The following is a 27071-nucleotide window of genomic DNA, read 5'->3' on the forward strand; positions in this document are numbered from 1 at the left end:
CCACATTCCTGGGGAAACCCCTGGGATTTCCCTTGCACAAAAACATACATAAGCATTATTTCTGATCATTTAGAACCTTTATTCTTGGTCTCAGCGTTTCAGTATACATTGAGAAATGTCAGAGAGCTTGACTGCATGATTGTTCACGAATTTCCCCGCTACGGCCCATCCTAATGAACAAACGAAAAAATGCACATCCAAACTATCGTCAGTATCGATTCGATCTGTCTAGGTTGACAGTGACCGTCTCCAGCAATCTACGAATTTACCTTGGTGTCAGTTTGACGCATCTTTAATCACCTTTTAATAATCGGTCAGTTGATCAATGATGACTAACATATGTAACCGCCACAGGTTCATTAACAACTTTGGAAATCCTCCCGTCACGTTTATCGTGTCGGCCATTTTTGACGTCTTGTACTTGATGTAAATGTATTACGACGCGCTGTCATTGTGACTGACTTACTGAGGTAGTTCATTACAGACCTTTCTCATCTAATGAGATATTATATGAACACATGTGATGCGTAAGATGTTTCTGAAGAGCAAGTTCTGCATCCATTCGCTCACTTTTTGGACAACTATTTTATTCCGCGATATAGCTGGTTGTTGTTTGGCTGTCAGTGTAAACATGAAGTCACACGTACTAAATAAAATTGTGTTTAGATCTTAATCCTTTGAGGTAAGAAATTGTGATAAAAAATTATAAGAATTGACTTTCACTTTGTGTGAGTTCATTGGAGTATGAACCTTCATAAAGTGAGGGCCAAACTGTATGAACGTCGGAGCTTGCTTGTGGACACTCTATGAAGGTTCATACTCCAATGAACTCACACAAAGTGAAGGTCAAGTCTTAAATGAACGACACAATTTGACGTTCATACGTTTTTCACGAGACCGTGTTCTTGAAATGACGTAAACACTGAAGGACTACTTCCACATTCCCGGGAAAACCCCTGGGAATTCCCTACCACGGAAACATACATAAGCATTCTTTCAGATCATTTAGAACCTTTATTCTTGGTCTCAGCGTTTCAGTACACGTTAAGAAATGTCAGAGAGCGTGACTGCATGATTGTTCACGAATATCCTCGCTGTGGCCTATCCTAATGAACAAACGAAGAAATGCATATCTAAACTAGTAGTATCGACTCGATCCGTGTCCAGGTTGACATTGACCGTCTCCAGCAATCTATGAATTTACCTTAGTGTCTGTTTGGCGCATCTTTATTCACCTTTCAATGATCGGCCAGTTGATCAATGATGACTGACACATGTAACCGCCACAGGTTCATTAACAACTTCATTTACAAGCGGATTCTTACAAAAGTTTGCACATCGGTTTTTCGATTCATACCTCAATCAACCGAAACAAATTCACAGTCAATCCTTAAATGCAATGTCACATGGATGCCGTACTTACACACAGTATAATGACTTCGAGACGACCATTCCCTGTTTTATCCTGTTTATGTCCAGCACCAAACAGGGAACATCGGAATAGAATAGTGAGTGAGTGAGTGAGTATGGTTTTACGCCGCTTTTAGCAATATTCCAGCAATATCACGGCGAGGGACACCAGAAATGGGCTTCACACATTGTACCCATGTGGGTAATCGAACCTGTGTCTTCGGCGTGACGAGCCGATCGCAAGACAGGGTAACAACAAGTACCATATTTTAACGTCTTTTGGTATGACGCGGCCTGGGATCAAACCCCGGACCTTCCGCTCTCCGGGCGGACGCTCTACCCCTAGACCACGGAGGCGGTTGGCGACTAACGGGATCAGGTGGTAAGGCTGACTTGGTTGATGCATGTCATCGTATCCCAATTACGCAGATCGATGCTCAGGATATCAATCAGTGGGTTGTCTGGTCCAGACTCGATTATTTACAGACCGCTGTCATATAGCTAGAATATTGTTGAGTGCAGCGTTAAACAACAAACAAACCAGAAAACTTATATAAGGAGCAGAGCTCATTTGAACTCATTTCAATTACTAACATAGGCACGGGTCATGACATGCACAGCGGCTGTATGTATTCACTTGTAACGGAGGAACATAGTCCATACAACACCTGAGAGTTACTGACGATTGTTGACGATGTTTCTTTATTAATGTTGCCACAATCATAGGTTTCTGGCGTGCCCAAGGGACGCAACTCTGCACAGCGATCGCGGCGCCTTAGACGACTGGGCCACCCGTGGTTCCATCTACCACTAGACCATGGAGGCGGACTTGAGGGTCCTTTGGATGTCATCATCAATCAGTTGCCATTACTGGCTTGTTTCAACTTATCAATCATCTATTATTACCACTTTCCGTTTTAACCTTTTTTTTACCACATTTCGTTCTTGGCTTTCCTGCCCTAACACAATACAATCTTCTACTTCTTCGAGTACTACAAAGTGTTCTACTCCTTTTTTTATCGCAATCTGTTCTTTGCTTTCCTGCTCTACCACAATACAATCTTCTTCTTCCTCATGTACAACAAAGTGCTCTACTCCTTGTTCACGAACAAACTGTCTTTTGGTTTCCTGCTCAACGACAATACAATCTTCTACTTCCTCATGTACCATAATCTGTTCTACTCTTTCCTTTATCACATCCTCTTCTTCTTCTTCCTTTTTTACAACAAGCTGTTCTTCGGCTTCTCCCTCTACCACCAACTTGTCTTTATATTCCTGCAATACTGCTATCCAATCTTCTTCCATGTGCACCACATTCCGTTTTACTTGTTCTTTCACCACAAACTGTTCTTCATTATCCCCCTTTACCACAATCTGGTCTTCATCGTCCTCGTGTACAACTAACTGTTCGTTGTCTTCCCACTTTACCACAATCTGGTCTTCATAGGCATCATGGACAACTAACTTTTCTTCATTTTCCCTCTTCACAACAATCTTGTCTTCGTCTTCCTCCTGATCAGGTTCTTCTGCGTTTTCGTACTCTACTACAAACCAATCATCTTCCCCCAACACATTCTGTTCTTGAACTTCCTCACGTACATCAGCATGTTCTGTTACTTCATCCTCTACCAGAATTGTTTCATTTCTGTCATACTTTACCATGCCATCATCCCCTTTTGGTTTCTTATTTAATGCACAGATATTCCCTTTCCCCATTTCTGAGCTTTCTTCAGGAGTCACAACCTTTCTTCTCTTCCTTCTATCCACTCTTTGATTGAGTTTTCCTTCCCCCATTTCTGAGCTTTCTTCAGGAGTCACAACCTTTCTTCTCTTCCTTCTATCCACTCTTTGATTGAGTTTTCCTTCCCCCATTTCTGAGCTTTCTTCAGGAGTCACAACCTTTCTTCTCTTCCTTCTATCCACTCTTTGATTGAGTTTTCCTTCCCCCATTTCTGAGCTTTCTTCAGGAGTCACAACCTTTCTTCTCTTCCTTCTATCCACTCTTTGATTGAGTTTTCCTTCCCCCATTTCTGAGCTTTCTTCAGGAGTCACAACCTTTCTTCTCTTCCTTCTATCCACTCTTTGATTGAGTTTTCCTTCCCCCATTCCTGAACTTTCTTCAGGAGTCACAACCCTTCTCTTTCTTGGATTGGCATTTTTTATCAGTTTTCGATATCCTTGAGTGGTTTCATGGGCTAGACCTTGTGTCCTTCCTTTTTTTCTGGAAATACACTCCAATGCTTCAGAAGGATACAGAGAAACTACTTTTGGTTTAAATGGTTTAGAATTAGGTTTCCTCACATTCCTTCTTTTGTAAGCTGGTTCATAGCCAAAATATTTCTCTCTTCTAAATTCCTCCAGCTGACAAAATGGTCCCTCCTGTTTTCTTTGGAGAAACCTCTCTGCTTCATCAGCACAGATATGTACCTTGACTGGTTTCAGGCGGATGTCAGTGTAACAGCCTTCTCTGTCACTTCGTGTTTCACTTTCTGATATGGTTACTTTGTTTGGTGATTTCACAATTACCATGGCTGGTGTATCCTCTACACTGCACCTGCCTAATGAATGTGAATTAGTCTGTTCATTGTCTTCCCCATCTTTGACAACCTCTTCTTCATCTGCCTCGTGAACAACTAACTGTTCATTGTCTTCCCCCTTTACCACAATCTGGTCTTCATCGGCGTCATGGACAACTAACTGTTTGTTGTCTTCCCCTTCTTCGCCATCCTGGTCTTCATTGGCCTTGTGGACAACTAACTGTTTGTTGTCTTCCCCATCTTCGACATCCTGGTCTTCACCTGCCTTGTGTACAACTAACTGTTCGTTATCTTCCCCCTTTACCACAATCTGGTCTTTATCGGCGTCATGGACAACTAACTGTTTGTTGTCATCACCCTCCTCGCCATCCTGGTCTTCATTGGCCTTGTGGACAACTAACTGTTTGTTGTTTTCCCCCTTCACCACAATTGGGTCTTCGTCTTCCTCCTGATCAGGTTCTTCTGCATTTTCTAACTCTACTACAAACAAATCATCTTCTCCCAACACATTCTGTTCTTGAACTTCCTCACGTACATCAGCATGTTCTGTTACTTCATCCTCTACCAGAATTGTTTCATTTCTGTCATATTTTACCTTTCCATCATCCCCTTTTGGTTCCTTATTTAATGCACAGATATTCCCTTCCCCCATTTCTGAGCTTTCTTCAGGAGTCATAACCCTTCTTCTGTTCCTTCCATCCACTCCAGGATTGAGGTTTTTTATCAGTTTTTGAAATCTTTGAGTGTTGTTTTGGGCTAGAAATTGTATCGCTTCTCGTTTTCTGGAAATACACTCCAATGCTTCAGAAGGATACAGAGAAACTACTTTTGGTTTAAATGGTTTATATGTAGGTTTCCTCACCTTCCTTCTTTTGTAAGCTGGTTCATATTCATAATATTTCTCTCTTCTAAATTTCTCCAGATGACAAAATGGTCCTTCCTGTTTTCTTTGGAGAAACCTCTCTACTTCATCAGCACAGATATGTATCTTGACTGGTTTCAGGCGGATGTCAGTGTAACAGCCTTCTCTGTCACTTCGTGTTTCACTTTCTGATATGGTTACTTTGTTTGGTGATTTCACAATTACCATGGCTGGTGTATCCTCTACACTGCACCTGCCTAATGAATGTGAATTAGTCTGTTCATTGTCCTCCCCATCTTCGACAACCTCTTCTTCATCTGCCTCGTGAACAACTAACTGTTCATTGTCTTCCCCCTTTACCACAATCTGGTCCTCATCTGCCTCGTGTACAACTAACTGTTCATTGTCTTCTCCCTTAACCACAATCTGGTCTTCATCGGCGTCATGGACAACTAACTGTTTGTTGTCTTCCCCTTCTTCGCCATCCTGGTCTTCATTGGCCTTGTGGACAACTAACTGTTCGTTATCTTCCCCATCTTCGACATCCTGGTCTTCATCTGCCTCGTGTACAACTAACTGTTTGTTGTTTTCCCCCTTCACCACAATCGGGTCTTCGTCTTCCTCCTGATCAGGTTCTTCTGCGTTTTCTAACTCTACTACAAACCAATCATCTCTCCCTACCACATTCTGTTCTTGTACTTCCTCACGTACATCAGCATGTTCTGTTACTTCATCCTCTACCAGAATTGTTTCATTTCTGTCATATTTTACCATGCCATCATCCCCTTTTGGTTCCTTATTTAATAAACAGATATTCCCTTCCCCCATTTCTGAGCTTTCTTCAGGAGTCACAACCTTTCTTCTATTCCTTCCATCCACTCCAGGATTGAGTTTTGTTATTAGTTTTTGAAACGCTTGAGAAGTTATTTGTTTGGGAAATTCTTCCCCTCTATATTTTCTCGAAAGACACTCCACAGAAGAATACCGACATACTGCATTTGCAAAGTGATGGGTTTTTTCTTTCGAATTTGGGTCATATTCATGATATTTTTCTCTTCCAACTTCCTTCAGAGGACAAAATGGTTTTGAACACACAGGTCTCTCCTGTTTCCTGTGAAGAAACCTCTCTACTTCATCAGCACAGAGATGTACCCTGACTGGTTTCAGATGCATGGTAGTGTAACAATATCCACTGCCACTTGCTCCTTCTGCAATTAAGTTGTTAAATTTCATTAAAAAATATTTTTATTACTCAAACATTTAAATCAAAGCACAAGTGAAAAGTGAGCTTTTACCAATATTCCAGCAATATCACGGTGGGTGGACACCAGAAATGGGCTTCACACATTGTACCCATGTCAGGATTTGAACCCAGGTCTTTGGTGTGATGAGCAAACGCTTTTACCACTAGCCGACTAGAGAAGAAATTGTTTTAGAAACATAACAAAATGCATTATAAGGGACCAGTCATTTATATCTGGGGTTTGGGATGCAAACGCAACTAATGTCATATAATATGTCCATTTTCATGACCCTCCCCAAATGTGAGCATTGTTTTTATTACCCTTCCCTAAACTGTCTTATGTTTTGGTGACCCTCCTCTGATTCCCTCTGACCCCCCTCCTTATCCTCCTCACCTCCCAATAATAGATGACCACTCTCTAAGCGTTTGCTGTCTGAGCTACCTTTATCGTCATCCTGACCCAATTTCAGGGTTATATGGCCATGTATCACCGCTTTTTGAAACTACTATTTTTCAAAAAGTTGTTCGTCTTTGACGCTGCACTCAGCAGCATTAATCGAGTCTGGACAAGACAATCCATTGACTGACATCATGATCAAATGTATAAGCAACGGTCAAATCTTATAATAGAAACCGGCTCCATCCGTCCGTCTGTCCGTCACGTTTATTTTCCGGAGCATAACTCATAAACCGTTCAATATTTTTTTATGAAACTTTGCAGGTCTGTCAAGTACATGCTGAACTGGTGCCTTTTGGTATTTAGAAATTTTAGAAATTTTTATTTTTAATGTTTCCATGGCCACAAGATGGACTTAGGTTCTGTGAGGGTAGGGTTCAATTCCGGAGCATAACTCATAAACCATTCAATATTTTTTCATCAAACTTTGCAGGTCTGTCAGATACATGCTGACCTGGTGCCTTTTGCTATTTAGATATTTTAGAAATTTGTATTTTTTATGTTTCAATGGCCACAAGATGGACTTAGGTTCTGTGAGGGTAGGGTTTGTTTCTGGAGCATAACTCATAAACCGTTCAATATTTTTTCATCAAACTTTGCAAGTCTGTCAGGTACATGCTGCACTTGTGCCTTTAATTTTTACGTTTCCATGGCAACAAGATGGACTTAGGTTCCAAACTCCTATTTTTTTTACAATTTCCATGACAAGTTCCACCTAGGTTAAAAAAATGTTAGGGTTTGTTACGATTTGATTATGTCATAAATTCTGCAACAGGGGCGGAGGATATAGCCACATTAGTGGCAAACTCTTGTTTATTTTATGGCTACCATGACTGTAATTGATGAAGGATTTCGTTCACAATGTAAGTATCACTGGCATCATATGCACTGAGGGGTGGCAGGGTGTAAACATTCACTTGTCATTGCAAAGGTCTGGGTTCAGTTCCCAACATGGGTACAATGGGCGAGGCACATTTCTGGTGTCCTCCATTGAGACATTGCTGGAATATTGTAGCATGAACCTTACGCAAAACCCTTTTTTCATATCAAATATTTCTAAACCAAAACACAGATTGTATACTAGCCACATAAAGAAACTGTGCACGGAGAAAATATAGATATAAGGGCACACCGTCCTTATATGAAATATAGGTTTGAACACAGCAATTATTGGAGACATTCAAACGCTCATGCACGTGCCATGCGTCATTGATGGGTGCCTATGGACGTGCAATGTGTTACTGCACGTGCATCCTGTGCAGCTGTACACAGCATGTGCAACTCAGAATTTGCTGTCACTTTGGAAAGCATGATCTGTGGTCATTAAAAAATTCAAAACTTCTCAGGCGCAGACACAAGCATATCACAAGCAAATCATGCCAAGATTGACAGCTGCACAGCGTCATGAAGCCATTGGAATGATCCGAGCGGGAATGAGGCAACAACAGGTGGCAACACATTTCCAATGCCATCGTAACACGATATCGGCATTGGTGAGGCGTTATCAGAACACAAATGACTTTGCCGACCACCCACATTCAGGACGTCCCTGAGTAACGACGCCAAGACAGGACAGATGGATTCGAGTTACACATCTCTGACACAGGTTCCAAACGGCAGTAACGAAGTCCCAGACAATTCCTGGACTGCGCCGTATCAATTCCAACACTGTGAGGAATCGTTTACGTCAGTACGGGATTCGACCACGACGCCCTGCCATACGTCCCATCCTGACACACCGTCATCGAGTCAACCGTCTAAGATGGTGTCGAAATCATGTTCGCCAACCTCGAATATGGTGGAGAAATGTTGTCTTTACAGATGAATCGAGGTTCAACATTTCCCACAGTGACGGGCGCCAACGTGTCTATCAGCGTTTGGGAGAACGTTATGCACGCAACTGTATTGTGGAGAGGAATGGTTTTGGAGGTGGCTCTGTGATGATTTGGGGTTGGATAACAGCACGGCACTGAACCCCTTTGGTGGTTGTTCAGGGCAATCTCACCGGTGTTGGCTACAGAGATCAGATTCTGAGGCCTGTGGTCATTCCTTTCCTGCAACGTCATGGCCCGGGATTGACATTTCAACAGGACAACACTCGTCCTCACACGGCTAGGGTCGCAATGGATTTCCTTCACCATGACAATGTCATGTTACTGCCATGGCCTCCAAATTCTCCAGATCTCTCCCCAATAGAGCATGTTTCGAATGAAATGGAGCGCCGTCTGCGTCGTCTTCCACATCCTCCGGATAACGTCCGTGACTTGGCACAGGATTTGAGGAGGATATGGGCAGGCCATTCCCCAGGCCTTCCATGCCCATTTGGTGGACTCAATGCGTCGCCGATGCACTGCTGTGATTCATGCACCCGTTATTGATTTTGTGACTTTGTCGTTTGACCCCCTACTCAATTTTGATCTTCTTACGTCATCGTAACAGATGTTGTTCAGGTCCCGTTGACATTTTCTTATGGATCATTTAGCTGCTACAGCGTCTGCATCATTTTGTTCTTGCTGTGTTGTATTTCAATCCAGAATATATTTTCTCCGCACACAGTTTCTTTATGTGGCTAGTATATATCCATTCATATCTTCTTTCCAATTTTTGGTGTCCCCCACCATGATATTGCTGGAATATTGCTAAAAGTGACATAAATTCATACTCACTCACTCACTCACTCACTTATATCTTCATAATGTTTGAAAACAGTGTGGATCTGGGTGGGGTGGGTTGTCTTCTTGGGATTAAGCTCATAACATATGGAACCCAAAAACATGAACACAACACAAATGCCTTCATATCACAGTCAAACACCATTGTGTCGAAGGGACCGACGTAAAGACCTTGAGTTACCCGATGTTCGCCACAACCGGTAATGATGAATAAAGGAGGATTAAGCAGGGACTAAGCTTTAACTCCGAGACAAACGTAAGTTTGATATATCAAAGTTTGACACAACAGTGTTTGAAATCCATGTCTGATTGACAAGTCTATCCCCCAACTGACGACTAAAATTTAAAATGCCAAATGTAAACATTTCTCTGGATCGGTCTCAAATATAACTCTTACTAGTACTTGCCATAGTCATGATGACTCCTTCGACTGAGTCCCACAAACTGGTGAGGTGCACCCTCCTTTAATCCCCGCCCTGTAGCTCTGAAGGAAGTCTCTGCCTGGTCCATCATTTCAGTGGCCTTTTTCTGGGCCTTTGAGATAAAAATTGATGGACTCATGTCTGTCATCTCTCGCCTTAATTCAACTCTTGGTGTCTCTTGGCATCCCATCACTTCAGCTCCTGGTTTAGTGGCCTTTTTCTGGGTGGCTGAAATATAAATTGATGGAGTCATGTCTGTCAGCTCGCTCCTCAATTCCCCGCTTGGTGTTTCTTGTGGTTCCTTAATTTCAATGACTGGTGCAGCAAACTTTTTCAAGGTGGATGAAATACAAATTGAAGGAATCATGTCTGTGAACTTTCTTTTTATTCCACTTCTTGGAGTCTCTTGTGGCTCCTTCATTTCAGCTGCTGGTTTCGCTAACTTTGTCCGGTCAGCTGAAATATAAATTGATGGCGACATGTCTGTCAGCTCTCTCCTTAATTCACCTCTTGGAGTCTGATCTGATACCTTCACTCCAGCTGCTGGTGCAGCAAATGTTTTCTGGGAAGTTGTAATAAAACTTAATGGAGTCATGTCTGTGATCTTGCTTTTTATTCCACCTCTGGAAGTATTATCTGGTTCCATCACTTCAGCTGCTGGTGCAGCAAACTTTTTCTGGGCAGTTGAAATAAAACTTGATGGAGTCGTGTCTGTGATCTTGCTTTTTATTCCACCTCTTGAAGTATTATCTGGATCCATCACTTCAGTTGCTGGTGCAGCAAACTTTTTCTGGGCAGTTGAAATAAAACTTGATGGAGTCGTGTTTGTGATCTCTGTCCTTAATCCACCTCTTGGAGTCTTATCTGGATTCATCACTTCAGCTGCTAGCTTAGGAACCTTTTTCTTGGTGGTTGAAACAGAACTTGATGGAGTTGTGTCTATTACACCTCTTGGACTCTTAGCTGGCTCCATCACTTCAGCTGCTAGCATAGGAACCTCTTTCTGGGTGGTTGAAACAGAACTTGATGGAGTCATGTCTATTACACCTCTTGGAGCCTTATCTGGTTCAATCACTTCAGCTGCTGGCTTAGCAACCATTTTCTGGATGGTTGAAATAGAGCTTGGAGTCATGTCTGTGATCTTGCTTTTTATTCCACCTCTTGAAGTATTATCTGATTCATTCACTGCAACCCCTGGTGCAGCACACATTTTCTGGGCAGTTGAAACAGAACTTGATGGAATCAAGTCGGTGATCTCCTGTGATTCCTTCACTTCAGCCGCTGGTGCAGCAACCTTTTTCTGGGTGGTTGAAACAGAACTTGATGGAGTCAAGTCTGTGATCTCTGTCCTTTCTTCCCCTCCTGCTAGAATCTCCAGTGATTCCTGCACTTCAGCTTCAGGTTCAGTAACCTTTTTCTGGGTGGTTGAAACAGAACTTGATGGAGTCATGTCTATTACACCTCTTGGAGCCTTATCTGGCTCCATCACTTCAGTTGCTGATTCAGCAAATGTTTTCTGGGTGGTTGAAACAGTACTTGATGGATTCATGTCTATTACACCTCTTGGAGCCTTATCTGGAGCCATCACTTCAGCTGCTGGCTTAGCAACCATTTTCTGGATGGTTGAAACAGAACTTGATGGAGTCATGTCTATTACACTTCTTGGGGCCTTATCTGGATCCATCACTTCAGCTGCTGGCTTAGCAATCATTTTCTGGATGGTTAAAACAGAACTTGATGGAGTCATGTCTGTGATCTTGCTTTTTATTCCACCTCTTGAAGTATTATCTGATTCCTTCACTGCAACCCCTGGTGCAGCACACGCTTTCTGGGCAGTTGAAATAAAACTTGAAGCAGTCGTGTCTGTCAACTCTCTCCTCAATTCACCTCTAGGAGTTTCTTGTGATTCCTTCACTTCAATTGCTGATACAGCGAACCTTATCTGGGCAGCTGAAATAAAACTTGGAGTCAAGTCTGTGATCCTGCTTTTTATTCCACCTCTTGAAGTATTATCTGATTCCTTCACTTCAGCTGCTGGTGCAGCACACATTTTCTGGGCAGTTGAAACAGAACTTGATGAAGTCAAGTGGGTGATCTCTGTCCTTAACACCCCTCCTGCTGGAATCTCCTGTGATTCCTTCACTTCATCTCCGGGTTCAGCAACCTTTTTCTGGGTGGTTGAAACAGAACTTGATGGAGTCAAGTCTGTGATCTCTGTCCTTAACACCCCTCCTGCTGGAATCTCCTGTGATTCCTTCACTTCATCTCCGGGTTCAGCACACATTTTCTGGGCAGTTGAAACAGAACTTGATGGAGTCAAGTCGGTGATCTCTGTCCTTAACACCCCTCCTGCTGGAATCTCCTGTGATTCCTTCACTTCATCTCCAGGTTCAGTAACCTTTGTCTGGGTGGTTGAAACAGAACTTGATGAAGTCAAGTCTGTGATTTTTGTCCTTAATACCCCTCCTGTTGGTATGTCCTGTGATTCCGTCACATCCACAGTGAGGACAGCTGTATTTTTCGTCACTTCAGCTCCGGGTTCAGTAACCTTTGTCTGGGTGGTTGAAACAGAACTTGATGGAGTCAAGTCTGTGATCTCTGTCCTTTCTCCCCCTCCTGCTGGAATCTCCTGTGATTCCTTCACTTCATCTCCGGGTTCAGTAACCTTTTTCTGGGTGGTTGAAACAGAACTTGATGAAGTCAAGTCTGTGATTTTTGTCCTTAATACTCCTCCTGTTGGTATGTCCTGTGATTCTGTCACATCCACAGTGAGGACAGCTGTATTTTTCGTCACTTCAGCTCCGGGTTCAGTAACCTTTGTCTGGGTGGTTGAAACAGAACTTGATGGAGTCAAGTCTGTGATCTCTGTCCTTTCTCCCCCTCCTGCTGGAATCTCCTGTGATTCCTTCACTTCATCTCCGGGTTCAGTAACCTTTTTCTGGGTGGTTGAAACAGAACTTGATGAAGTCAAGTCTGTGATTTTTGTCCTTAATACTCCTCCTGTTGGTATGTCCTGTGATTCCGTCACATCCACAGTGAGGACACCTGTATTTTTCGTCACTTCAGCTCCGGGTTCAGCAAACTTTTTCTGGGTGGTTGAAACAGAACTTGATGGAGTCAAGTCTGTGATCTCTGTCCTTTCTCCCCCTCCTGCTAGAATCTCCAGTGATTCCTGCACTTCAGCTTCAGGTTCAGCAACCATTTTCTGGATGGTTGAAACAGAACTTAATGGAGTCAAGTCTGTCATCTCTGTCCTCTCTCCCCTTCCTGCCAGAATCTCCTGTGATTCCTTCACTTCATCTCTAGGTTCAGCAACCTTTATGGTTGAAACAGAACTCGATGGAGTCAAGTTGGTGATCTCTGTCCTTAATACTCCTCCTGCTGGAATCTCCTGTGATTCCTTCACTTCATCTCTAGGTTCAGCAACCTTTTTCTGGGTGGTTGAAACAGAACTTGATGGAGTCAAGTCGGTGATCTCTGTCCTTTCTCCCCCTCTTGCTGGAATCTCCTGTGATTCCTTCACTTCATCTCCGGGTTCAGCAACCTTTATGGTTGAAACAGAACTTGATGGAGTCAAGTCGGTGATCTCTGTCCTTAATACTCCTCCTGTTGGAATCTCCTGTGATTCTGTCACATCCACAGTGAGGAAAGCTGTATTTTTCTGGGCGCTTGAAACAGTAACTGATGGAGTCACGTCACTGGTTTTGCTTGTATGACTTCTTCTTTGAGGTTGTGTTGGTTCTTGCTTTGGCATAGTGTTTTCCTTCCTTTCACTCTCTTTGGTGGGCAGCTCCTCTTTACCTTTCAAGGTTGTAAGAAAGAAAAATATGACAGTAATAGGAAAAGGTAAGGTGAGGTGAAATGAAGCTCAACATCGCATTCAAGATTATTACACTTATATAGTGATGTGCATACAGTGATCCCTCGCTATTGTGCTCTTCGATAAAGCGCTCTTCGATAAAGCGCTAGCTCGGTTACTACGCACGGTAACGCATGGCTCCCAAAATTTATGTACACTTTTAAAACTCAGATTTTTACAGATAACGCATGGCTCCCAAAATTTATGTACACTTTTAAAACTGAGAGTTTTACAGACATAATTGTATTGTTGTTCGTTGTTCATTTGCACATAACGCTTCTCATTGCATAATCAACCGTTTATCGCTGAATGGAGTTCTAATAATCTGTTTGAAAACATCCGCGGCAAGTCCGGGAAATACGATTGTTCGACTAGTTAACTTTTCACACTATACATCCTTTGATCTTAGAAGCGCATGCATGCAATAAAAGAGAACCACAAGCGAAGTTTATATTCTTAATTAGTGGGCAATCCAATTTGAGGCGACACTGTCTATAACGCCCACCAATTATTTGGACCCCATTGGTAGCGTTGTAGCGAGGGACTACATGTGAGTAAGTGAGCAGGTGTGCATCTTCCACAATATACTATATACAGTAAACTACAGTTATAACGAACTCAACCACTAGTCTGTAAAACACATAGTTCGTTATAAGCATTTATCATCCAAAACTGGCTCCCACAGGGGATATCACTTGGGTGAGGTCAAGCAATATCTACATGGTAGATATCCCTGCAATGAAATTGCATCACAATGCTTTGCAGTCCATTGGTTACCATGACGTCACAAATGACATCACTAATGGCTCTGCAACTGAAGCTGTTAGCAGTACATTTTACACTTAACATGCTTAAGATACTGCTAATTACTGTCTGCAAGTTGAAAAAGTTGGAAGAATGATGTTGGATGATAAATAAAATCTCACCCTCATGGCTTTTGATCTCAAACATATCCACACTCATTGATAAAAGTGGAAAGACTTGCCGAGGAGTTTTTCCACTTTTATCAACTCGTGTTGATATATTTGATATCAAAAGACACTCGGGTGAGATTCTCTATACACACAGCATATATATACAACAAATAACTGGGACAAAAAAATAGGTTTGTTATATCGGTCAGTTCATTGTAAGCATGTTCGTTATAAATGTAGTTTTTATAGTTTACTGTATGTATGTCTGTGAATATCATCATTCTCCACAGATAAAAGGCATTTAGAAGTTGGTGTTCTAAGTAAGGATAAGTTAAATGGATGAACAACGTTTTAGTGTGCAAGTTCTACAGTCCGTTTGACTCCAAATGAGAACGATGAATTGCAAAATAACTCCAGAAAAGTGTATGAAACATCAATACGGTACTTGACCATGAATACTCTGTACCCAACAAAATCTGAATTTTGTTTATTTTAAGACCCATGACGGATGAAGTTCTTTAAGAAACTATCATGTAATTTTGTATAGAAATGTGTACATGACACGTAGGGGGGACAAACCGTGGAAGGCACAGCGCAAGCACAGATGCACTGCACGTTCTGTGGTAGGGGAAATGACAGAGCGTTAGAGGGGCCTTCTTATGATAATTTCAGTCGCAATCTGACTCGCTCATGCCATAGATCTCGTCGTTGGAACTGCTGGTGCCTGAACCGACTGCCACTATCATAGGTTGGACCATTGCTGGCCGTAGTCCGTCTCATGACCAATAATGTTGCTCTATCTCGTCAACGACTGTGGCCACACAACGCCTCTATGTTTCTACTGTTACCCGACCAAGGGATTCCTTTACAAGTTGTTCAACGTCTCGTAATTTGAACGTTGTGTTCGATCGTCCAACGTCACCCTTGATGATGCCTCATACCAACTCGATTGGATTCAGGTCGCAGTCATAAGGTCGCAGTCATAAGACAGCGTGACCCTGACCCTTGATGTAACTGTGAACTTTATACACGGGGTCAGGTTTCATAGTTTTGATGATTTCACAGAGCTGTGGTTTCGTCACTCGAGAAGGAAAGGTAATGTTCCTCCGTTGCAGCCAAGTATAACCATGTCTCCTTTACAGTTATTAGAGGTTGGAGTCTTGCTTTCTGAATCCTGCACACTATGATTCGCATTGTCCATGACAATGGGAGACTTGGTAGGCAAAGCAGGGACTAATTTATCTTTCACCCACTCCAGAAATACATGGCCGTTCATTTCTGTGTTGTAGTCCCTGTTGTCTTTGGCCTTGGCTCTAAAGACGATGTCACAGTCTGGGAGAAAACCCTGACTAGCAGAACCTGCATGGAGAGCTATGAGTCTTTCACCCTTTCCCATTGGTAACTGTCTACCAGACTCCTTACAGTCACCATTGGGTACCCACTGACTGCTGGCTGTGTGTGACGCGTTTACCCATGTCTCATCTAAGAAGACAGTCTCATCTAAGAAGACGTTTCTGTTTGATAGTACGAAGGTAATGATTTAGGAGACAAACAATGTCAGACCGTTCACACAACACAGCCCTGTTTTCTCCAGTTATCTTTTTGAATTTGTAACCAAATGTATTCAACAGCTGCCATGGTTTGTACTTTGTAACACGTAAATCATGGTCAGTTTCAAGGTGTTTCTTCAAAATTCTTAGGGACAGGTACTTATTTTCTGAGTGCAGTTTAACAATTGCACTTCTGACTTGATCCCTCTGAAAACTGTCTAATTTATCAACCTTGTGTGGTTTTGACATGTTCCCTACCTCCTTGGCCTGACTATTTGTATCTCGTTGACTAACAACATTCTTAAGTTTCTGAGGGGACATACCAAGAGCTTTTGAAGCTCGTTTCAAGAATTTATTAATTGCATAAAAAGGCTTTGCTCTTTCTGCTTCACTTCTAAAGAAATCATACACATTCAACATCAACTGTTTAACATCTGCTGAGTAGCGCATCTTGTCATTGAATGAACACGGTCACTGTGTAGCATGTGCAGACCATGCTTGCGCTGTTCCTTCCACGGTTTGTCCCCCTACGTGTCATGTACACATTTCTATACAAAATTACATGATAGTTTCTTAAAGAACTTCATCTGTCATGGGTCTTAAAATAAACAAAATTCAGATTTTGTTGGGTACAGGGTATTCATGGTCAAGTACTGTATGATGTTTCATACACTTTTCTGGATTTCGAATTATTTTGCAATTCATCGTTCTCATTTGTCAAACGGACTGTACATGCTGCATGGTTGCAATAAATTGCATAGATCAATGACAGACTTATGACGGGTTTTAATTGCTTGCCCATTGGGATACAAACATCCCCCGCTAGAATGTGGGTCTTGGGGCATGGAGACGAGGCGAGGTGAAATGGTGTTTACCGTATTTTCTTGAATATAGTGCGCACTTTTTTTCGAAAAAAAACAGCTGTGTAGAAGGGGGTGCGTATTATACACGAATTATGAGCTTGGATGTTTTTTTCCCCCATGGAAAGACATTACCGTAAGCACGAAACACCGGAAATACAATGTCAACAAATCCATACTGAAGTACGCAAAATAATCATGTAATTACACTGTCTGGCTATAAAAAGTGTTCTTTATAAATCTGGACTTATGTTTGTAACTTATTTCATTAATTTTATTCAAAATTCCTTTTAATATTGTTTTTATTAATTTCGGCGAAATTGTGTGTGAAGCGATCGGAAGATCGCACAACTCACTGTTTTTAACAGCAACCACGGTCAGAATACCGCTATTGACGCCTTGAAACGAACTTTTGTTGACAAAGAATGGATACATATATCATAAATGACATACTTTGTCTCGTTAAAAGTCATATTTGTTTTTGTTTGACGATTCTATGTCAACATGAAATTCTCGCGATCACGTGCGCGTGAGGCTTGACGGTGACTGGTCAGACTGGTTCCATGTAAAAAATAATACCCGGGAATAGCGATCAGCTGCTTTGCTTAGGGTTATTATTATTTTAAATATGTTTAGTAAAGGCTACATATAATTAAGAAAATAATGGAATATATTATTCCTGATAAAAAAAATAGTTTCAGATATGATTGTTGCCAATCCTTGCATTAAAAATCCTATAAAGTTATATCATTGGGTGTGTCTTGACCGAATCACCGGTCGATTCCAAGAAAACCTGTGTACAGCTGATTGCTGTTTCCGGCTTAGTTTACGAGAAAATACACAAGGTAATCTTAATCCCTAGATATAAAACAATGCCTAGCAGAACAATAAATACTATTTAAACGGTAAATAAACATGTCTGGTGATTTTTTATCTCAAATTTCAAATTTGTACTGACAAAGTTTCTCATCACCCGTTCGTTTGGCAGACTTCGCTGAAAGGGTACGGTGTAATTTTATTCTGCGCATGATTTCAAATTTCTTTTTTTCCAAAATATTGAACCCGCTAGAGGGGGGTGCGCATTATACATGGGTGCGCACTATACTCAAGAAAATACGGTAATGTCGCGTCTAAAATTATTGCACTTATATAGAGACTTGCATTCATGTGTGTGTGTGACTGCTTTTACTTGTCCTGACTCATGCTGATTTAGCAGTGCTAGCCCACTACAGTCAAAAACTACATCCTCTCGCTTCAAGTGAACAAACAAGAGATATGAAACTTTGTCAATGAAAATGTGAAATGTTTAGATTTAAACATCACGATGACATGTTGATTTACCATCTAATTTGTATTTCATGTTGTGTTTGACATTGTTTCACATGAGATGAGATTAAAATTACTTTGTGCATTGGTGTGTCGCAAACAAAGCCAGAAATAGCAATCAGCTGTACACACATTTTCTCCCAATCTACCGGTGATTCAGTAAAAAAGTACCCAATAACATAACTTCAGAGAATGTTTAGTGCATATGTGTCATATTTACATGGTCTACCTCTTGCTCTACCTTCAACAAACATGTGTCATATTAACAAAGTCTACCTCTTGCTCTACCTTCAACAACCATATGTGTCATATTCACAAGGTCTACCTCTTGTACTTCCTCGAACAGCTACATATGCGTCTTATTTATGAGGTCTACCTCTTGCTCTTCTTTCAACAGCTACATATGCGTCATATTTATCTTGCTCTTCCTGCAGAAGCTACATATGTGTCATATTTACAAGGTCTACCTCTTGCTCTTCCTGCAGAAGCTACATATGTGTCATATTTACAAGGTCTACCTCTTGCTCTTCCTGCAGAAGCTACATATGTGTCATATTTACAAGGTCTACCTCTTGCTCTTCCTGCAGAAGCTACATATGCGTCATATTTACAAGGTCTACCTCTTGCTCTTCCTGCAGAAGCTACATATGCGTCATATTTACAAGGTCTACCTCTTGCTCTTCGTTCAACAGCTACATATGTGTCATATTTACAAGGTCTACCTCTGGCTCTTCGTTCAACAGCTACATATGTGTCATATTTACAAGGTCTACCTCTTGCTCTTCGTTCAACAACCATATGCGTCATATTTACAAGGTCTACCTCTTGCTCTTCCTGCAGAAGCTACATATGCGTCATACTTACGAGGTCTACCTCTTGCTCTTCCTGCAGAAGCTACATATGCATCATATTTACAAGGTCTACCTCTTGCTCTTCCTGCAGAAGTATATATGCATCATACTTACTCCGTCTACCTCTTGCTCTTCCTGCAGAAGCTACATATGCATCATACTTACGAGGTTTAACTTTTTCTGTGCCTTCAAGCAGAGACCCTGTGGATTCTTTACTGGGTTTTTCCTCTTCCACAGAAGCTGGGTTTTCATTTGGCCTGACTTTTTCATTTCCTCCATTTAAGCTGTCTGGTTTACACCCCAACAAATCTGCAAATGTAAAACTTAAAAATTACACATGCGTCCACAAGCACTTGGCAGAAAAATAAAAGATTATTTCAATGCTAAAAAGAATGCATTGTCTCTCTGTACTCCTTTGACATGGACATGGCAGGACCATGATAATAAACATTATTTTTTATAATTTCAATTCTTTCATTTGAGCAACAATGCCGGAACTAACAGGATCGGGTGGTCAGGGTTGCTGACTTGGTTGATGCATGTCATCGTATCCCAAATGCGTAGATCAATGCTCATGATTGCCTGGTCCAGATTCGATTAAGTACACACCGCCATCATATAGCAGGAATATTGCTGGGTGTGGCATTAAACAACAAACAAATAAACAAACAAACACTCAACACTGACATGGCAGAAACATTATTTTTTATATTTTCAATTGTTTTAATGCACTTCCAATCATTTGAGCATCCATGCCCTATTCAAAAACATGAATACTCCAGCCACAAAGGGAAGAGTTGCTATGGCTGAAATAATGCTGATGCGATGTTAAAGTTTATCACACTCACTCAAAGGAAAGAAGCTTAAGAAATGGGGTTTAACGTCGCGTTCAAGATTATTGCTCTTACAAAGAAATGTGCATGCATATGTACATCAACATACAAGTACGGACTAAGGTTGGTTTTACAGAGCTAGCCAGACATACCATGCTGCAGCTCAACATTGACTCCCCATATGGACACAGTATTCTGTTTCTGAGTAGGAATTCCATGTCAAGTTGCATCATGGTATGTCTGTGAGTGAGTTGGCTTTAACACCGCTTTTAACAGTATTACAGTTATATCAAGGTGTGTCAGCTTAATGTGGGAGGAAAGCCCCAAGTGATGCAGGTCTCAAACATTTACCACTTTGGTGAAACACACGAGCATGGGTATGGTGCTGACAAACCTAGAAACATAATCGGGGTGAACCGGGATTCGAACCCACAATCATAGGTTTCTGGCGTACCCAGGGGACGCAACTCTGCACAGCGTATCACGGTGCCTTAAACGACTGGGCTACCCATGTGCCCGGTATGTCTGTAGCCTAGCAGTGTAAAACCAACCCTATAAGGAACAGATTACTGTCTCTAAGCCGACCAGTCCTTGTTTATCCCGTTAATACCTGGCGCTATTACCTTCTCTTAACCTTCTGGTCTAGAGGTTTTATTAAAAATGACAATGTAAATAGGGTCAAAATAGCAGAAATGTATGAGCAAAGGCCAAATCTTATTTAATTTATGGCTACCATGCCTGTAATTGATGACGGATTCTGTGCTCAATGTAAGTATCACTGGCATCATATACACAGAGGTGTGGCAGGGTAGCCCAGTGGTGTAAACCTTCACTTGTCATTGCAAAGGTCTGGGTTCAGTTCCTCACATGTGTGAAGCCCATCTCTGGTGTCCTCCTTTGAGATAATGCTGAAATTTTGCACACACAATAGCAGCAGGCTCAATCACCCACCAACCCACCCTGTCAATCAGCTAAGCTAAAAATAAACACTGTACATTGATACCTTGCAGCTCTTTTGGGGCATCAGGTCCAGCTGTTCTGAGTCTCTTTAATTCTCTGTATTTCTTCAAATGCTATAAGTACAAGAAGTAGAGTGAAGCCTCATTCAGAGATACTGGACAACATACCGGTAACAGTAAACAACATTTATAACTCATAACGAACTGACGGATATAATGAACTTACTTCTTAGTCCAAGCCATTTGCTGTATATATGAGTGAGTGAGTGAGTTGGGTTTAACGCCGCTTTTAACAGTATTCCAGTTACCGTATTCGACGTAATAAGCGCCCAGGGCGCTCTCAAAGTTAGAAATAGTGGGCTCTTATTAGAATATTATTTTGAGTTGAAAGATCGTTAATTTCGTGGTTTATGCTGACAGCCTGAAATGTTTATATACGACAGATATATTTTTCCAGGATTTAATTGCCCATAATTAAGGGTGCATGTAACATACGAGTGCGTATTATACACAAATAAATAAGTCTGTGTACGTAAACCAATTGGAAGGGGTGCTAATTGAGATTGTTCACTAGCCAATATATTGGCAAATATCGCCGTGGGTGCTTATTAGAGCAGGGCGCTTATTACATCGAATACGGTATATCACGGCGTGTCAGCTTAATGTGGGAGGAAAGCCCGAAGTGATGCAGGCCTCAGACGTTTACCACTTCGGTGAAACCCACGAGCACGGGTATGGTGCTGACAAACCTAGAAACATAATCAGGGCGAACCGGGATTCGAACTCACAATCATAGGTTTCTGGCGGGCCCAAGGGACGCAACTCTGCACAGCGAATCGCGGCGCCTAAGACGACTGGGCCACCCGTGCCCCCGCTGTATATATGCTGTACATATGCATATTACGAACTTCGGTTATTACAAACTAAAATTAGTGGTCCCTTTGAGTTTGTTATTAATCCGTAGTTTACTGTATTGTCAAGTTATTCCAAACAAGCCATGAGCAAGACTAATTCTAAAACATTTTGTTTCATTCTCATGGAACAAAAGATTCCTTCCTTTGTTTTCCACTTTCACAAATACGAAAGAAATTTTAAAAGAAATGTCCCAACAAATACCTTGATTTTGTATTCTGATATTGTTTAGGTTGTCCTTAATCAGCAAAATATGGCATGTCGGAAAAAGTGATATAGCTTTTAAGGTGAGATATCAATCGCATAGCGGCAAATACAGTGATCCCTCGATATACCGCTGTCATCGGGGTCCAAGAAACTGACCCCGCGGTTTAGGAAAGAGCGGTGTACAGATATTCCTTGCTGAGGTTCACATTACGTAATGATGGTAGTGAATGGAACAGTGGCGCAATTATTTCACAGTGGCATGGGACATGTAGATGTATGTAACACTGATCGTGGAAGATGATTCAAACTACATGCGTAAAAAAAATAAAAATACTTTGTGTAAATTAATCAAAGTAGTCTGTATTATTTTACGACTGGATGTTATACATGTAGAATCTAAATAAATGTTGTTATATTTAAAGTTTTTCGGGAGACGGTGAAGATTCGGGGTAAAATAGGTCTTCAGCAACCCATGCTTGCCGTAAATGCATCAATACAGTGATGGGGTGGGGTGGGTACTTAGTAGGATCCAGGTGCCCACAGAACTACCCGGAGCCATGATATATTGTACCCATGATATATTGTAATGACAAAAATTATCTTGAACTCCATGGTTACACTACAAGTCACTATTGCTTGCATTTCTTTCTTACTATTTATGTATTTCTTCTAACATTTTGACATTTGAATAAAGAAAAAGTTCTGGGTATTGATGATCACATTGTTTCAGGGTGTATCTAAACACTTTTTACCAGGGCTCCAGTCAAACAACTCTAAAACACATATTCTACACCCATCTCTTGAGATCTCCAGCGGGTTCCCGGGTACAGTCAGGTAATATATTCTTGGGTACCCAGGTTGTTAATTTGGACGCGTCCAAGCCCTATTCTCGACATTTGTAAGTGCACTGACATTTACATTAAAGCATAATATTTATTGCTGCAGCAACATGTTTTATCAATTGTATTGCCTTGTGTGATGAAAAACACAATCCAGTCTGTTTCAACATAACTTTGTCAATTATTCATTGATCATGTGAGGTTATTTACTGATTTCACAATTTAGTTCTGTACGTACCGATTTCTAGGTTAACCTCCGCGTTTCAACTTGGAAATCAACTCATAACAGTGCAATACAAGTCACCTTTACACAGTCATAACATAATATACAGTAAACCATGTTTCTAATGAACTTGCTTCCAGCTGTGTATATGTTTTAAATATGCTTATAATAAACTACAGTAAAAAAAACAAATTAAATTTAGTTGGCCCTTTTAAGTTTATCATAACCATAGTTTACTGTATAGCAAAGCCTAAGCCTCTGAGTACCTAAGCCTCTGAGTACCTAAGCCTCTGGGTACCTAAGCCTCTGAGTACCTAAGCCTCTGAGTACCTAAGGCTCTGGGTACCTAAGCCTCTGGGTACCTAAGACTCTGAGTACCCAAGTTTATGAGTACCTAAGCCTCTGAGTACCCAAGTTTGTGAGTACCTCTGAGTACCAGATGGAGACACATATAATGGTGAATGTGAGATTGAACTTACAAGTCCTTTCTTCCATCCCCGCTTGAGAGGCATCTTTGTCTGAAGAGAAAAGAACACAGCTGTTAAATCTGCCTGTTTTATAGGTAGAAAATAGTAGCAAAGCTAATGAACAATGTAGCTCAGATATTTAGATATTTACAAGTTTAAAGTTTGTCAAAAGTAAATTGTTACAATCACTTTTAATATCTTCATGTCACACATAATTGTGTTTGTTTGTTTTCTAAAGATGAAGTCAAATGGTCATATGAAAATAGTGACAGAGCACTTTAGTTCACATGAGGATGTAGTCAACAAATCAAAACAAAAACAACCATCTGACAAAAATGTTCGATATTAAAAATTTTCCTTCATAAATACTTATACTTAAAACTAACACCAAATTCCATTAGATTTGCACAAATTATTGATGTCAGCATTTATATTCAAATATTTTCTGCATATACTGAGGACTATAAAGTTAAAGGGGGGCGGTGGGGTAGCATAGTGGTTAAAGCGTTCGCTCGTCATACTGAAGACCCAGGTTCAATTCCCAACATGGGTGCAATGTGTGAAGCCCATTTCTAGTGTCCCCTGCTGTGATATTGCTGGAATATTGCTAAAAGCAGCGTAAAACCATACTCACTCACTTGAAGATGGACATCTAACATGCTACAGTTCTGGTACATCGGACAGTCAGTTTCCGAGGAGAGGTAGTTTACGATTTTAAGAGCATGGTAATAACAATCAGAGGCCGCATAAATCAAACTGTCTAATCAGTCAATCACCACCGATGCTTCAAATTTCAGCCGACCTTAAGAATACAGTACCACAAACTTTTCAAACATGTGACAATACCCGATGACGTAATTTGTAGTATTTTGTTGCAAGTCACACCGGCGAAACAATGCCCCGTGACGTCAGGGGTCAATGAGTGTGCATAAACTCCTCCCAGTGATCTATCATCCCTACACGCAATGTCTTTGAATACGCCCAGCAGTGTTGAGAGTTTTCAATATTTGTTTACTAAATATAGCCTGCGGCAGCGCATTTTATAGTAAGCACTAGTTTACGAAAGCACTTTTATTTTTTATTTATTTTTTATTTCATTTTTCTCGTAATTCAAGTGGCTAAAATGGTTATAAATGGGAACCAATATACATATATTATTTTTTCGGTTCATTAATTTTCAATATTATGCACAAGAATGCAGTTTATTAGGGATATTATATTGGTGCTGAACACATCCAAATGTCGCCAGTGTTAGGGTAGGTTACCCCAAACTGTATCCTTAGCCCTTGGATCCCCTTTACGATCAATCACTCCTTTTTGATCACTAGGGTTTGGTACCCGTTTAGTGTCTATTAGATTACCTGAGCTCTATCCTTAGCACTTGGATCCCCTATACGGTCATTAGGTCTAGGTAGACCTACCCAATTAGTGGCTATTATAAATTCCATAGCGGCTCCTAATATTCTTCACACAAAAACGTCGAGTAAAAAGAATGAAATGGTTTTGAGTACAATACTTTGGCTACTAGAAACTGTCCTGGAACATTCACACAAGCCATTTTCACCGGTTACATTTTTTCAGTACCGATTCAAAAGCGAACTCACTGTTGTGTTGTCACTAGCCATGCTCATGCCTCCCTTGTTCCTTACTATTATCCACATCATCATTACAGTGTTCCCTACCACACTTTTCTGTCACAAAATCCACCAGACGAATTATTAAATACCATTTCATGCATGCGTACTCGCGGGTTCGACGTCTGATTGTCTGGAGCTGTTTTCAGTTTGCGCCATTTCAGATCATTCCTCGCCACTCGGTATCTTGTAGATTACAGAATAGGACGATGTGCCAAATGGCATCGGATTCATTTGTAAGTGTCCTTAGACTAAAGTCACGAGACACCATACCCACCCGTAACCTTCGTAAGTGTCCGTCATCTATTCAACCCTTTTCGTTCAGTTCCATAACATCGTAGGCATGCACAGGTGAATTTTGCACTTTATTTCACAGTGTGGACGTAGCTCAGTCGGTTAGCTGTCGGGCTAACAATCCGAAGGTCGCAAGTTCTCACAAAAACTGGTTGCTTGTCTTTGAGACATGTGACCTACGACAGAGATCATCCTCACTAGAAGTTGTGGTACTGTATTCTAAAGGTGCTCCAAAATTTCTTAGTAGGAGTTCTGATTTCTGTACCTTGAAAGCAAACTAAAAAGTTCCGACATTACAAATTTAGAGATGTTACGAACAGGATGTAAATTCGGGTGATAGATTAATGTTGATTGCACAGCTGGTATACTGGTGGTACAAGCATATGTTTAAGATTAAAAGTGCAGAGCAATTATATTTTCTTTTCTTTTCTTGCAGTTGTTACCCATGCTAACAACTACGCGCTGAAGTGTGAAAAATTTAAAAAGAACTTAACAATATCTTGAGGGTTACGGCCGTCACGTTTGCAAACACAACAGCAGGAACATCTTTTAATGGTGTGCATTGAAATGTCAACAATGTCCATATTTCGTCATATATCATATTCATGTGCCACCAGATTTGCAACCGCTTTCGGATTGGTCCGTAGGTGTGTAATAAATATAATAACGCTCATACATATTGATACAATTTTACGAATACGTCAAGTCTCTACGATATATGATCAGCTCACCTGTTCACAGTGGTTTCCGCCTACCGATGTTCGTACCGCACCACGTGACCAAACCAATAACCTCCACAGGACCTAACATTTGCGTCGTATATATTGCCCACCGGTTAACATTATAAATATATTAAATATCCAAGGATATACAGGCCTATATCGGTACGGAACTGTAGTCCATTTCTTAGTTTGCTCTTCGTTCATTTAATCTTGTGGTCTAGAAATGCAATAAAGTAAACTAGAAATGGACAGTTAACTACCGAGAATGTTGCATTTCAACACATGCAATACATGTAACCACCTTTTTACTAACGAACAAGCGCGGTCTAGCAATCTGTTTTTTAACGGAACATGGAATATTGTTTACGGAAGTTCCCGAGGTAATCTGGTTGACGGCTCTATCTGCGCGTCGTAAACATGCGCAACATGTGATATGGATAGACGGAGACCAGTTTAGTTCCGCTTTGAACATTTCACGCATGTGCAATGTGTATATTATTTCAGGCCGATGAGAAGGATTTTACGGCCGCCTCTACGTCTCCAACGTTGTTTCAAATAATGTTGCTGTACCATTGTGTATATTTTAAATCAGATCCTACAACATTCACTAAAAACAATTGACCGCATCCGTGGTGGATAGAACGACGATCGGAGAGCGGAAAGTCGGTCGTTCAATCACCGGACGCGTCAAGCCAAAATACGTTTAAAGATGGTACATGTTGTTACCCTGGCTGGCGCTCGGTGTTAAAGAGATAGAACAAGGACTGGTTGGGGGACTGTGTCTGAGTGTGGTGCCCGTGTTAAACAGCGCCATGGTATTCCAGTGGGCGAGAACAAGCAGCCACACATGCATACCTTGAAGGCGACGATACACCCCATTCCATCTCACCTCTCTTGGTCTCAGATGATCGGCTTTTTTAAGAAATCAGGCGCGTACAAAAACGGTCAGCAGATATATAACAAGTAGGGTTGCCACCCACACCCCCTTTAATCCACCACAGCTTTCGTCACAACCCAA

The 27071-nt window shown here is 41.2% G+C and overlaps 1 protein-coding gene across 1 annotated transcript; it reads right to left on the bottom strand.

The window, feature by feature from the left end:
- Positions 1-1807: 1807 nt before the first annotated feature.
- On the bottom strand, positions 1808-26412 carry LOC139450790 (titin-like). The gene is made up of 6 exons (XM_071232631.1): positions 26063-26412; positions 23416-23454; positions 20800-20869; positions 19129-19272; positions 9589-13404; positions 1808-6017 (listed from the first exon to the last, which is right to left on the bottom strand). The coding sequence occupies exons 2-6, from the start codon at positions 23446-23448 to the stop codon at positions 2299-2301; spliced, it is 7782 nt and encodes a 2593-aa protein (XP_071088732.1). The 5' UTR covers positions 23449-23454; positions 26063-26412; the 3' UTR covers positions 1808-2298.
- Between the last annotated feature and the right edge of the window lie 659 nt (positions 26413-27071).

Source organism: Haliotis cracherodii, unplaced genomic scaffold (assembly GCF_022045235.1).
Source record: "Haliotis cracherodii isolate W230 unplaced genomic scaffold, xgHalCrac1.p SCAF_8, whole genome shotgun sequence".
NCBI lineage: Eukaryota > Metazoa > Mollusca > Gastropoda > Lepetellida > Haliotidae > Haliotis > Haliotis cracherodii.

Bases quoted from the DNA above. Each gene is read 5' to 3' on its own strand.
- LOC139450790 (XM_071232631.1), bottom strand. From the start codon at position 23,448: ATGCCTCTCAAGCGGGGATGGAAGAAAGGACTT. The intron at 20,870-23,415 runs GTAAGTTCAATC...TTGTACTTATAG, and splicing joins GGGGATGGAAGAAAGGACTT to CATTTGAAGAAATACAGAGA. The intron at 19,273-20,799 runs GTATCAATGTAC...TTACATTTGCAG, and splicing joins TGCCCCAAAAGAGCTGCAAG to ATTTGTTGGGGTGTAAACCA.